The sequence below is a fragment of the Gasterosteus aculeatus genome, chromosome 14 (genome assembly GCF_964276395.1).
Source record: "Gasterosteus aculeatus chromosome 14, fGasAcu3.hap1.1, whole genome shotgun sequence".
In the NCBI taxonomy this organism is placed as follows: domain Eukaryota; kingdom Metazoa; phylum Chordata; class Actinopteri; order Perciformes; family Gasterosteidae; genus Gasterosteus; species Gasterosteus aculeatus.
In genome coordinates this window covers 1,240,819-1,254,582 of record NC_135702.1, presented here as the reverse complement: position 1 = coordinate 1,254,582, position 13,764 = coordinate 1,240,819, and the positions used below count along the sequence as shown (strand labels likewise).

General features: G+C 44.8%; 2 protein-coding genes across 3 annotated transcripts in view; one reads left to right on the top strand and one right to left on the bottom strand.

Moving 5' to 3' along the window:
• Positions 1 to 13,764, bottom strand: part of LOC120814177 (uncharacterized) — a 351,528-nt gene that overhangs the window by 94,960 nt on the left and 242,804 nt on the right.
• LOC120813553 (metal transporter CNNM3-like) lies at positions 9,655 to 13,358 on the top strand. 2 transcript variants are annotated; one of them, XM_078088716.1, is made up of 5 exons: positions 9,658 to 9,910; positions 10,029 to 10,125; positions 10,435 to 10,565; positions 10,980 to 11,106; positions 12,245 to 13,358. In XM_078088716.1, exons 1-5 carry the CDS (start codon positions 9,767 to 9,769, stop codon positions 12,292 to 12,294), a joined length of 549 nt encoding a protein of 182 aa, XP_077944842.1. In that variant the 5' UTR covers positions 9,658 to 9,766; the 3' UTR covers positions 12,295 to 13,358. The 2 variants fall into 2 exon arrangements, with proteins under 2 accessions (XP_077944841.1, XP_077944842.1); XM_078088715.1 differs by lacking the exon at positions 12,245 to 13,358 and having other exon boundaries at positions 9,655 to 9,910; positions 10,980 to 11,213.

Sequence of the window (13,764 nt, the reverse complement as noted above, 5' to 3'; positions counted from 1 at the left end):
TGAAGGAACCCACAGTGGATATTTGGAACGGCTAAAACAACTTGAACCCTCTGACTTGAGGTATTTTCCAACATGAGGCAAACCAGTCGTACCAGATGGGTGTGTGTTTGTGTGTTAGTACACGTGTAGATGTGTGTGTGAACGGGTTTTTCTCCATTGTTGGTGTGGTTACGATCAGGAGTCCTGATGTCTGATCTATGAACGGCTTATCTGCACTTCCTCTCCAACAAGTAAAGATAATATATATATATTTACGTAGTAAGTATGTGCATTAGGTGCTATAATGTCTTTGGGGGCACGACTCTGTTTGAAGGTCGTGTTTCATCAAGATTAGAAATATGAAGCAGTTTGAGGTTGATAGAACTAAATAAGTGAATATCGTGACTAAAAGTGTTGATTCATAATTCCAGATTTCCTGAAGGCAACGCGTTGAGGAATGTTTTCAGCCTTCTTTGTTAAGCTGTCAATCATGATGACACGCCCCTTTCAGCTGATGCCACGCCCCTTAGGCCATATCAGGGCCAAAAGTCAAAAACATTTGTATCCAAAAATATCTGAAAAATATAAGACCTTAAAAATAAATAAATAAATATATCGTGCCCCTCCGTCTGCTACCTTCCCCTCTTCATCGGTGACATTCAAACACTCTAAAAAGTGACTAGATGTGTTCTGTGGAGCAAACAGAGCGTCTGTCAGGTGTGTTTGAAGAACAAAGGCCCAGGTGAGCTCTGTGGTCCCTGCTGGGTCCTAGTGCCACCCCCCCCCACCCGTCTGCTACCTTTCCCTCCTCATCAGTAACAGTCCTCACAGACCCCAGATCAGACTGAGCTCCTCTTCTTCATCACAGCGTCATCATTCAGACTAACAGCAGCTCCTCTCTGCCTGCTCACACAGGCGCCATCTTGTTTCCCAGCTTTAAACAATCACACGTTCACAAGCATCAATGATGTCATTCAACCAATCACAGCTGCACTTACTGAGCTTGTAGACATGAACTTCCTCAGTGAGCAGCTCTCTTCTGTCCTCAGCAGGTCCGTGTAGAAAAGCAGCTCCGTGCTTCACTTCAGCTTCCATCAGACGGAGTGAAGTGACGCAGCTTGTTGGAGCTTGTTGTCCTTCATCAGAAAGGGTGCGTCCTCACGTCACCATCAAAGTATGCAGTCTGACTGGTGCACGTCCCTCTTTGTCTCCTGGTCTTCCTCTACATGTAGACTAGTAGGGAACACGTGATGAAGCAGAAACCTTTGTAACAAATGTTGTGAAGAGTTCATATTGAATAAAAACATCCACTAAGACAACAGAGTCTGAGCTCAGAGTGTTTTTATTCGCAACCAGTCTCACAGCAAAACGTGTAGCTGTGGAACGTGGTATTGTCACGCTTTCTCTCCAAAATCGTGACAATACTACGTTTTATTTGGCCCATTCATTTACATCGCCTTGCAACTACGTCACTAGAAACTAATTAACGGAAGGTCGTCTACGTTCTCTGATAGAAGATTATGAAAATATAACGCAGACTTCTCGCTAGAAATGCCATCGAAATGCACACAAATGCTGATGCTTTCTTAAAATATTGCGTTTTTCACAGATAACAGACAGACAGTTGGCCATTTTCTTTTTTTTGAGCAGTTATTCTTCTCTCCACTTCAGGTTGAACCTGTGGGGGCGGAACAACTCGCCCACGTATCAGTGTGAAGCTGCGTGTTGAATCATTTACTGCAGCTTCCTCACAAAGTACATGTTGTTACATGAAGGATTCTACTTCCTCATCACATGGCCCCTTGAACCCTCTGGCTCCTACATCTGCTGTGCAAAGGATTGTGGGTAAGAAAAGCCAGTAAAGAAGTCTGCTTGCGTGTGTGTCTGTGTGTGTGTGTGTGTGTGTGGATCCACCAAGGAGTTTTCTAATGTGGACTTTTAAATACTTCTTAATAACTCTGTTTCACTTGGGTGGAGTTTGTGGAGTTGTTCAGGTAACAGTTACATTACATTACATGTCATTGAGCGGACGCTTTTGAAATGACCAAGTCAAAATGATCTACCCATTATATTTATTGAGAAATATATTGAGGATTCTTACAACTTATGTTGATGTATAACCACATATGTTGCACAACACAATATAATTCAGAACTGAACAGACTGAACAACCCTTACCCTAACCCTTACAAAATATTTATTTTCATTATTTTCTAGATATATAATCAAATTATTTTCTATATATATATATATATATATATATATATATATATATATATATATATATATATATAGATATTTAGGTTCCTTTCATTATTCAGTTGTAGATTTCATATTTTCCGATTCGACTGTTCAATCGTTTTTTCACTATCAGACTTTTGGCCCTGATAAGGGGGCGTGGCATCAACAGAGAGGGGCGTGTCATCATGAGTGACAGCTTAACAAAGAAGGCTGAAAAGTTTCCTCAACCGTGTTGCCTTCAGGAAGCGTAGGCACTGTGGTAATTATGAATCCACACTTTCTATACACCACATTCACGTGATTGGCAGTAAGACAATTTACACCAGTGACAAAGTTCTACTTAGCGAGCTGTTTTAACACGAATCACAGAATAAGAGCAATAAACTCAGATAGTAGCGTTCAACAACCACGTTTGAATCTCTGAACCACTGTGAACGCAGCGTAGCATCCATGTGATGGAGTCGGCTCCACCCGATCACGTGAACATGGTGTATAGCGATATAAACACAATCAAACAGGAACAGCTAAACACACACAGTGATGAACCATAAGCATGTGACAGCAGATACGTGTGAGCTTGCTTTCTGAATGTGGACACATGTGAAGGACGTCCAGTCATCCGACAGCTTGTCGCAGAGAGCAGGACGTCTTTGACTGAAGGAACCCACAGTGGATATTTGGAACGGCTAAAACAACTTGAACCCTCTGACTTGAGGTATTTTCCAACATGAGGCAAACCAGTCGTACCAGATGGGTGTGTGTTTGTGTGTTAGTACACGTGTAGATGTGTGTGTGAACGGGTTTTTCTCCATTGTTGGTGTGGTTACGATCAGGAGTCCTGATGTCTGATATATATATATATATATTTACGTAGTAAGTATGTGCATTAGGTGCTATAATGTCTTTGGGGGCACGACTCTGTTTGAAAGGTCGTGTTTCATCAAGATTAGAAATATGAAGCAGTTTGAGGTTGATAGAACTAAATAAGTGAATATGGTGACTAAAAGAGTTTATTCATAATTCCAGATTTCCTGAAGGCAACGCGGTGAGGAAGGTTTTCAGCCTTCTTTGTTAAGCTGTCAATCATGATGACACGCCCCTTTCAGCTGATGCCACGCCCCCTAAGCCATATCAGGGCCAAAAGTCAAAAACATTTGTATCCAAAAATATCTGAAAAATATAAGACCTCAAAAATAAATAAAAAATATATAGTGCCCCTCCGTCTGCTACCTTCCCCTCTTCATCGGTGACAGTCAAACACTCTAAAAAGTGACTAGATGTGTTCTGTGGAGCAGAACACAGAGCGTCTCTCAGGTGTGTTTGAAGAACAAAGGCCCAGGTGAGCTCTGTGGTCCCTGCTGGGTCCTAGTGCCCCTCCAACTGCTACCTTTCCCTCCTCATCAGTAACAGTCCTCACAGACCCCAGATCAGACTGAGCTCCTCGTCTTCATCACAGCGTCATCATTCAGACTAACAGCAACTCCTCTCTGCCTGCTCACACAGGCGCCATCTTGTTTCCCAGCTTTAAACAATCACACGTCCACAAGCATCAATGATGTCATTCAACCAATCACAGCTGCACTTACTGAGCTTGTAGACATGAACTTCCTCAGTGAGCAGCTCTCTTCTGTCCTCAGCAGGTCCGTGTAGAAAAGGAGCTCCGTGCTTCACTTCAGCTTCCATCAGACGGAGTGAAGTGACGCAGCTTGTTGGAGCTTGTTGTCCTTCATCAGAAAGGGTGCGTCCTCACGTCACCATCAAAGTATGCAGTCTGACTCGTTGACTGAGTCTCAGTCTGAGCTGTTCAAGGGTCAAAGGTGAACAGAATCCTCCTCACTGCTCGAACAAGAGTCTTTTAGGATCAAAACCAGCATCAGTGGAACGATCCTTTCACCTTGTAAAGAGTTGCTATGGCAACAGACTGGATGCTGTAGTTTGGACCAGATGGTCCAGAGGACCCGTGCACGTCCCTCTTTGTCTCCTGGTCTTCTTCTACATGTAGACTAGTAGGGAACACGTGATGAAGCAGAAACCTTTGTAACAAATCTTGTGAAGAGTTTATATTGAATAAAAACATCCACTAAGACAACAGAGTCTGAGCTGAGAGTGTTTTTATTCTTCACTCCTCTTTGATGATCAGGTTGAACCTGTGGGGGCGGAACAACTCGCCCACGTATCAGTGTGAAGCTGCGTGTTGAATCATTTACTGCAGCTTCCTCACAAAGTACATGTTGTTACATGAAGGATTCTACTTCCTCATCACATGGCACCTTGAACCCTCTGGCTTCTACATCTGCTGTGCAAAGGATTGTGGGTAAAAAAAGCCAGTAAAGAACATTCACAATCCCCTCTCACCCGTCACCCAAGATGGATAAAACCGCCACTGTCAAAACAATCTGGAGGAAGTAAAGAAAGAAAATATATATTTTTACTATTGATTTTTCTTTATGTGTTCTTTTGATTTTTTTTGGTGGCAACATGTTATCCACAGCGGTTTAACATAAGTAGATCAAAAAGTGGAGGAAAGGGATTTAATTTTCCTTTAGACCTTTTTGCACCGTTGCAACGCTCCAGTTGGAGGTTGGTGGAGGCTGGATTTCTGGGGATCTCACTAGAGCGTGGAGACGAAGCGTCTGGCTACGTGTGGTAAGACGGCAATAGTTGGGACGAGGTTGGGAGGCTGATGTCTTTGTCCTGGGTGATGGAGTGGGGGAATTGCAGCGGCTTTTTGGGGATTTGGCCCTTTTTCGTTGATGAGGAAAGTGAACCGGCGTTGACGGTTTGTCGGGTGAACTGTGGTTGTTGTCACTTCTTCTTCTTTTTTCTCCCTGAGGCAGCTGAAGAAATTCAACCTGCCAAAGACGATGATGGTCCACTTCTACACGGCCATCATGGAGTCCATCCTCTGCTCCTCCATCACCGTCTGGTACGCTGCAGCCACAGCCAAGGACAAGGGCAGGCTGCAGCGCGTCCTCCGCTCTGCAGAGAGGGTGATCGGCTGCAATCTGCCGTCCCTGCAGGACTTGTTCGCTTCCAGGTCTCTGAAGCAGCTACAAAGATGGTAGCCGACCCCTCTCACCCCGGACAAAACCTGTTTGTGCCCCTTCCATCTGGCAGGAGGCTGAGGTCCATCAGGACTAAGACCTCCCGCCACACCAACAGTTTCTTCCCGTCGGCAGTCGGGCTCATCAACAGAGCCGGTCCCCCACTGACTGACTATAACACTCCACTTGTCACTCCCCCTCACACTGCACACGTCACTTTTTACTCGTCACTTTTGTCACTTCCTGTTGCACTTTAGTTTTTGATATTTTTTAACTTTAGCTTTTATTTTAAACTAACCCATAGCCTTACTCTACTAATAGCCATCGCATTATATTTTATTTTATTCCTCGTGCACTGTTGGCGGTGGATGATCAATAGTTGGCACCGACCACGATGCCATCATCGTGTCAGGATACACCACTGTCCTCCCTTATAATGTGGAAACAAGCCGAGGCTCCAGAGAAACAAGCCCTGATCACCTTCCTCCCTGCTTCCACTTCTGCCTGTATTGATGGTCTGAAAATAAGGTCCGTTGTAAGTGGACAGAAGGTCTGTGACCTCTTGAACTGAGACATGGTGTTCCTGAGAATAAATGTCATGTTCAATGATTTCACAATGTGTCGAGTAACATCCTTCTTACATGTGGTCCTTGGAGGCGGATCTCAAGATCTTCTTGATCACCTTGACTCACTCAAGGTTTGGACGGTACGGTGGGTAAGGGACTCCTGGTCAAAGGCGCTATTCCGTCGTGGGTAGTTTGAGAGGCCAGGATCTGCTTGAGAGAGGAGAAGTGACGAGATCTTTTATAGCAAACCGGACCCAAGATATATCGTCTTTGTCTCTAGATCTCGGTTTTGCAAATGTTTATCTTTGAAGTTAGTGGTTACTTTCTTGTTCTGACAAGGTTTGAACTCTGATACTGCAAAATATTCATTTTTTATGCGTTTTAGTGCTGAGAACTGGAGACTGAGGGTTGTGTCCCGAGGAGCCTGAATTACAGTAGGAACTAGTGCATATCGTGGCACTGGCAACCCGCCGAGGCACTTCCTGTTGCAGGTTGCGGTGCCGCGGCGAATCATGGCAAGTGCCTCAATTTCACGAGGTAGTTGCCACGATTTCACGAGGCAGTTGCCGCGGCTTCACGACAGCTACCTCGACTTGGCCGCAGTGGCGCCTCGACGGTTGCCGTTTTTACGACAGCTGCCTCGACTTTGCGCCAGACAGTTTCATTTCCCAAATATGTGATATGTTTGTTTTATAATTTTACCAATATGTGACAATACAATACTGCCTTTAAAAGTACTAGTGTTGGTAGTTATTTTAGTAATAAAAGCCAATAAGTGATACAACGGCTTCCCATTTTAGTGCAGCTAAGCGAATATGGACTAAGATCACTTGCCGCCCTGGTTACAATCTCTACTTCGAGAACTAATCAATGCGTATGTGATTATATGAACAAACAATAACACTGGGTGGGTGCCATCAAGACGTGTCTAAAATTGAATGTCGGTATATAATATGAGTTACCAGTATTTTCATTTAAATTAATGTTGACTACAATTGTTGACAAAAGAATTTGCCTGAGCGTGATTGTGTGCATGACTGTTTTTAGATATCCAGTGATCGCACAAAAGCTGCTGGATTAAAGTATTAAGCGATTCAATATTGTCTCATGATCAGGCAACAGACAGTACCTTCATGATGGATGTTACGTAAAAGGAAAAATGACATTCTTTAAATGATATTTATTTCCTTTTGACTATATCTGTTGTGCTTGTGAAGAAGCGACCACCCAAACGCAAGGGAACGTAAAGTGTTTTAATGAACACAAACACACAAACAGAAGAATACGGGCGTTTGGCCGGCAACGGTGACGCCCAGTGAGCAGAGAACGAGGTCCAGGCCGAGGGAGACGCACCAGACAGCAGGCAGCTCACGTCAAACAGGAGGCTGGGTAAAGCAGAGGTTAGCAACGGGACAATAATAGTTCAGCACGAACCGTCAGGACACAACAAGGCAGGCGATACGGGACAGCGAGCTCAGGTACGTCGGGTGCACAGGTAAAGCTCTGCTGGAGAACAAGGGGAAGAGGGAGGCTAGAAATAGTGTCTAATTAGAGGAAGCAGGAAGAGAGGATGATGAGATGAGAGAATGAGAAGCAGCTGGGAATGAATGAGCAGGTGTAATTAAGTGTGTGTGTGTGTGTGTGTGTGTGTGTATGTGAAGGGGGGGTGCGAGTGTGTGTAAATTACAAGAAAGGGGTGGAAAGGAAAAAGAGGAAGGTACCCGGTTTATGACAATATCATGCTATAAACAGTTTTTATTGTTTACTAGGGAGACAAACATGTATTTCTTAAGTATTTTATTAAAGAATCACTAGATTCATCTATATGGTGTTTTTTCACGTCCATTGTGTTTACTGTGCATGAATGCAACGCATAAATCAAGTTCTGTTCTTTTGTGAATGCGCTGAATGATTTCTGCAGATAAGTCCGTAAAAAATGAACAGTTTTGTTTTAAGCCTAGTACTCTTGACAAAAATATATAATATTACTAGTGGGTGAAATAAAATAATCTCTGCTTTGTTTTTTAATGCAGAAATAAATGTGCTCAAAATCATCTCTATAATTGTGTCTTGGTTTTGTACTGCAACGATTTGAACATTTCTTAACACTGCTTTCTGTCACTTCCTGACGTGTCTTCAGCACTGAGGAAAAGATTAGGCCTTTGAATGAACTGTAATATAACTATATTATGTACCTATACTACTAAAATATATATACACACACATACAAAAAGCTTTCAGCACTTCTCAATAGTTTTAACGTTACAATGCATCAATATTTACAATTGCAATGCATTCATTCGGGCGCTGACGGAAAGTGGTTATCGTAACCAAGGCAACGAGTGGTCTTAGCCCATATTAGCTTAGCTGAGCTATTGCATCACTTATCTGCGTTTTATGACTAAACCAATTACAACCAACAACACTCGTACTCTTAAGGACAGAGTACAGCATAGTACAGGATAGTATTGTCACATTTTGTCAAAATATGAAAAGAAAACTGCAACAGTCGAGGCATCATTGCCGCAAAGTCGAGGCAGCTGTCGTGAAGTTGTGGCTGCTGCCACGACTCGCCACGGCAACTCAACCCGCGGATAACAGTCGTACTCAAACTGTATTATACCGTCACATGTTGCATACATATGAATACTAAAATTAACGGAAACAGCCGCGGCACCTCTCCCTTAAACTCCCGGTACGTCTATCAGCCGAGGCACCGCTCCCTTTGGTCGTGGCAAGACTCCGTTAACTCGAGGTACCTCTCTCGACCGATGAACCGGCCCCTGAATTCGTGGTACCGCTCGAGGTACCTCACTCAGCCGAGGCAACAGGCGAGGCAGTTGCCGTAAACTCGAGGCAGTTGCCACGATTCGCCGCGGCGCCGCAACCTGCAACAGGAAGTGCCTCAGCGAGTTGCCGGTGCCACGATCCGCGCTAGCCCTCTCTCCTGAATTACAGGTGAATCGTAAACCACGGCCGACAAAACACGGGATGAAGGGATTTTTCTTTTTCAATTTCCCCTCTCTGAAATCCTAATTAGTCCTGATAGGAAATGTAATAGAGCTGGAGGAGAAAGATTGCTTTTATTCACTGTGTGTCAACAGGACTGATGGAATGAACAAATGGTACAATTGGATAAAAATTAAAGAAAATAGCTCAAATGGAAAATAGTTGGGTTACTATTATACGGCAGAACTTATAAAGTCAAACCATTAAACAAGTTAAAGACAAAACACAGCAGAGTAAATGATAACAATGTTTAAAGAAAATAAATGGTTGCTGTCTGATGTTCTTCCCACTCAGACGGGCGAAATAAACTGGATTGTCATCAGACAGCTGTGGGAATCAGGCAGAATTGTTCAGCATCAGAGACCAAAAGCAAGAGTCTGTTACCTGATGTTTTGGGTCCTGTGTGTACAGATGTGTATGTTTGACTATGGTTCCATTCCTTAGTCAAAAAGAAAAGGTAAACAAAGCAGGGATACCGTTGATAAAAAGATCTTCTACTGAACCTTTTTACATTTCTTTTCATCACAGGAGTAACGTCTTGAGGTGGATCTGGACTGGACTCGCTTCGCCCGGCGGTTCCCTCCCTCGGAACGCCAAGTGCCACCAAACATGCCGAGGATGACGAGGAAGATTCCCTTTTATCTCACGGGTGAACAAATGCTGCATGCAGCTTTTTTGTTATTTCTGTGACTATTCTTTTAGAAGAAGAAGCAGAACTTGCATGTAGCAGTTGATTAATAACTTATTGGACTGAAGCGTCACGCGCTGATGGACTCGGTCACAGTTTCACTCCACACGCGTAATGATTACGTTCCATGTTGCTTATTCTAAGAGTGAAGAAGCCGTTTGTCCCGACATTGTACCTCACGTCGCTGCCCGTGTCTCCTGCCCCCCCCCACAGAGGTGGCTCACTTCAGCCCCGGGCGCATGTCCGAGAAGGTCCTGTTCCACCTGCTGCGTCACCCCAGCGTCAACCAGGAGGTTCCCTTCGACCCGAACAACCGGCTGAGCGCGGCTCACTACCTGTACACGCGCAACCACCCGGTGGACTACTTCATCCTGCTGCTGCAGGTCAGTGAGCCTCTGAGAGCCTCTGAGGCCCGTTGCTCGTCCGTCCCACAGAGCGGCAGGAAGAAGACGTGGAGCGCCGTCACGTGACCTCTGGCTGCTTCCTGTTTGCGGTGCTCAGGGTCGCGTGGAGGTGGAGATCGGGAAGGAGGGGCTGAAGTTCGAGAACGGAGCGTTCACGTACTACGGCGTGTCCGCGCTGACGCTGCCCTCTTCAGGTGAGCAGGAGGACTATTGATCTCCTTCATGGTGACGTCATCGCGACGGCTTCAACGTTGATGACGCGTTGTTGTATTTTATGAATGAATAACGATTCGTCGCGAGACAAGAATCACTCGGTTTGTCCGTTTGATCGTGATGACGCAGCTTTATTCACTCCGTGTTTCCATAACCGAGGTTCAAAAAGGAGGAGAAGAAGAAGCAGGACAGCAGATGTTGTGCTGACTCGTGTGTGTGTGTGTGTGTGTGTGTGTGTGTGTGTGTGTGTGTGTGTGTGTGTGTGTGTGTGTGTGTGTGTGTGTCTGCAGTGCACCAGTCTCCTGTGTCGACCCAGTGTCTCTCTCCCAGGGATCCCTTCGAGTCCGCCGACGCCACAAGTCCGTCCAGCTATTGTCCCGACTACACCGTCCGAGCCCTCAGCGACCTGCAGCTCATACGGGTGCGTGTGTGTGTGTGTGTGTGTGTGTGCGTGTGTGTGTGTTCTCAGCCTTTGAGTTCTCAACTCATTCACAGTGTTCATAGTACTTTTTCGTGGTACTTTTCACTAAAGTACAACAATCTAAATACTAGGGCTGCAACAACGAATTTATAAAATCGCTAAAAAGTCGAGTAAAGGAAGCGCGTTGTGCTCTGGCGCCCCATGTGGACTGAAGCGGTGTTGCCTCTGAGCACCAGGGTCCCTTCAGGAAACGTCTCATTTACCAGGAAAACAGAAACACTTTGTTGCTCCTCATTTGTAGCCGATTCTGATTGGTTGAAAAGAGGCGAGTTGTTAAAATGTTGAAGTGGTTTTATATTAGAGTGACATTAATGAACGTGCACTAACCCACTAATCGCTGCACGACGCTGGCAGGTGACTCGTCTCCAGTACCTGAACGCTCTCATGGCGTCGCGGGTCGGTCACAGTCCAGATCCTCCAGAGATTAAGATCCTGCCCAACAGTCAGACCAAGCTGCTCAACGACAGAAACTCACAGCCAGGTACGTTTCTCCACCGTCCTCCTGGAACCAACACCAGCGACAACGTGTCCACCAAACCGCTGTGAATCAGGACGCAGGTCTTTTATTCAACGATTTCCTCTCTTTATAAAGGAAAGCTTAGTGGACTTAAAATATGAAGCGTGCATGTTAGAGAGCTGTCAATCACAGTAAGCCCCGCCCTAAAGCATCACCTGCTTCATGGTCTATTAGAGAGCTGTCAATAACAGTAAGCCCAGCCCTAAAGCATCCCCTGCTTCATGGTCTGTTAGAGAGCTGTCAATCACAGTAAGCCCCGCCCTAAAGCATCACCTGCGTCATGGCCTGTTAGAGAGCTGTCAATCACAGTAAGCCCCGCCCTAAAGCATCATCTGCATCATGGTCTGTTAGAGACCTGTCATTCACTTTAAGCCCCGCCCCAAACCATCACCTGCTTCATTATCTGCTAGAGACCTGTCAATCACAGTAAGCCCCGCCCTAAAGCATCACCTGCTTCATGGTCTATTAGAGAAAGGGTCCATCACTTTAAGCCCCGCCCTAAAGCATCTCCTGCTTCATGGTCTGTCAGAGAGCTGTCAATTACAGTAAGCCCCGCCCTAAAGCATCCCCTGCTTGATGGTCTGTTAGAGAGCTGTCAATCACTTTAAGCCCCGCCCTAAAGCATCACCTGAGTCATGGTCTAATAGAGAGCTGTCAATCACAGTAAGCCCCGCCCTAAAGCATCTCCTGCTTCATGGTCTGTTAGAGAGCTGTCAATCACAGTAAGCCCCGCCCTAAAGCATCACCTGCGTCATGGTCTAATAGAGAGCAAAGAGGAAGGCGTTGTCTCTCCGTATCATAGCAACCAGATGTAAAACCTTCCTGTAAAAAGCGGTTCGTGGACACAGACTCTTTGTGGATGAATCGCACTCGAGCGTCTTTGTGTTGTTTCCTCGCTGCTCGTCTCCTGATGGCTGAACGATAATAATCTTCCTCTTTCTCTCCCCTCTCTGCTTTCGCACCTCCGTGTCTTCTTTTTCGTCTCTCTGGCGCCGCCCTGTTGCCCCCCCCCCCCCTCGTGTGCGTGCTGGTGCTCGCCCCGTGATGCCCCCCCCCCCCCTCACTCACCCCCCCTCTCCCTCTGGTTGGTCGGGTTCCACAGGTGGCAGCAGCGCCCAGGTGAGCTCCACAGAAGAGGAGGCTCATGGGTAATGCGGCGCTCACCTGCTGCAGGAGATTCTTTAACCAATGAATCATTGTGGCTGAAACGTCGTTATTGGACCAAACTGGAGCCAGAGATTTTATTTCTTCTTGAAATTCCTTTTATTTGATTTTAATCACAATTATTTTATGCTGTTTTATACACTTTATGTGTAGATGAATGAGTATAAATGTATTTTGTTTTAATTCAACATGTTTCTCCAGGTTTTATACTAAACTGTGTGTGTGTGTGTGTGTGTGTGTGTGTGTGTGTGTGTGTGTGTGTGTGTGTGTGTGTGTGTGTGTGTGTGTGTGAACACGCCTCTGAATGAACCCTTTTGTTTGTACATTTATTAACAATGTATAATTTATTATTTTACTGCAACAACACGGTAAAATAAGATCAACTCTAAAGTTTAAAGGAGGCTGAAAGAAGAAGCGACCAGTCGTTTTAATTTGCCGATAACCGTCAAATCGTTTACTTCAGTAAAAGTCAAATGACGGCTCACTAAACCGTACTGCTAGTATTTAAAAGTATTAATACATCAGTGACGTGTTTCATTCATATTCATCCTGCATTCATGTTGCACGTTAACTCCTTCATGTCCTTTTATTTAGCTTCATCTTCATCATTCTATTTGTGATAAACTGAAGGATGAAGTGATGTTTTTTCTGGGCAGGAAGATGAAAAACTAATCTGAGAAGAAACTAAAGCGTCACACGAATATAATAAAAGTCAAATATTTACCTCTGAGAGGTTCATTTGTAAATTAACGTCAAATATAAAATATAAAGCGCTGCAGTCAAGTACCTTGACTTTCCACTGGAGTGCAGTACTTGTACTTGTACACCAGATGTACTCTGTATTCTGTTTCTTTCAGCGCAGCAGGACAAGTTTTAAAATGAGCTTCAGCGCCGTCGTCATGGTTACGCTCTTTGTCCCCCAGAGACTCGTCCTGGAGTATAGAGTGGATTTTATTTTATTACCCTTTTCCTTTCTTTGTTGCAATGAGTTCATTTGGTTTCAGGAGACTGAATGTATATAATATAATAATAAAAAGATAATCCCGACTGCTGATGGAGAGAAATGTTTGTTAATATCTGACCGTTTACAGCAGAATGAGGACGTACTTTATTGTGATCATTTCTTTCAGGTACAATAACGACGTTATTAAGAGATTTAAAGTTAAAATCGTTCCTCTTTCTGTTTGATCTGATTTTTTGGGACCGTTGCTGCTGTCTGTGTTTTATTTTGGCGGTGCGTTGAGAGACTCCATCACATTTAACACTTTCAATACTCAAGTTTCTTAGTAATAAACTCCACCCTGTTATAAAATACGTGCTTGTTGTTTGTGTGTTGTTGTTGCCACGGTGACGCGGCCCAAAACACCACAAGGCGACTTCAGTAGGATATTTACTGCAGGATGAAACCTTCAAGTTGCACCTGAAGCACCGAGCTCAGTAGTTTGTGTTGTTTGGAGA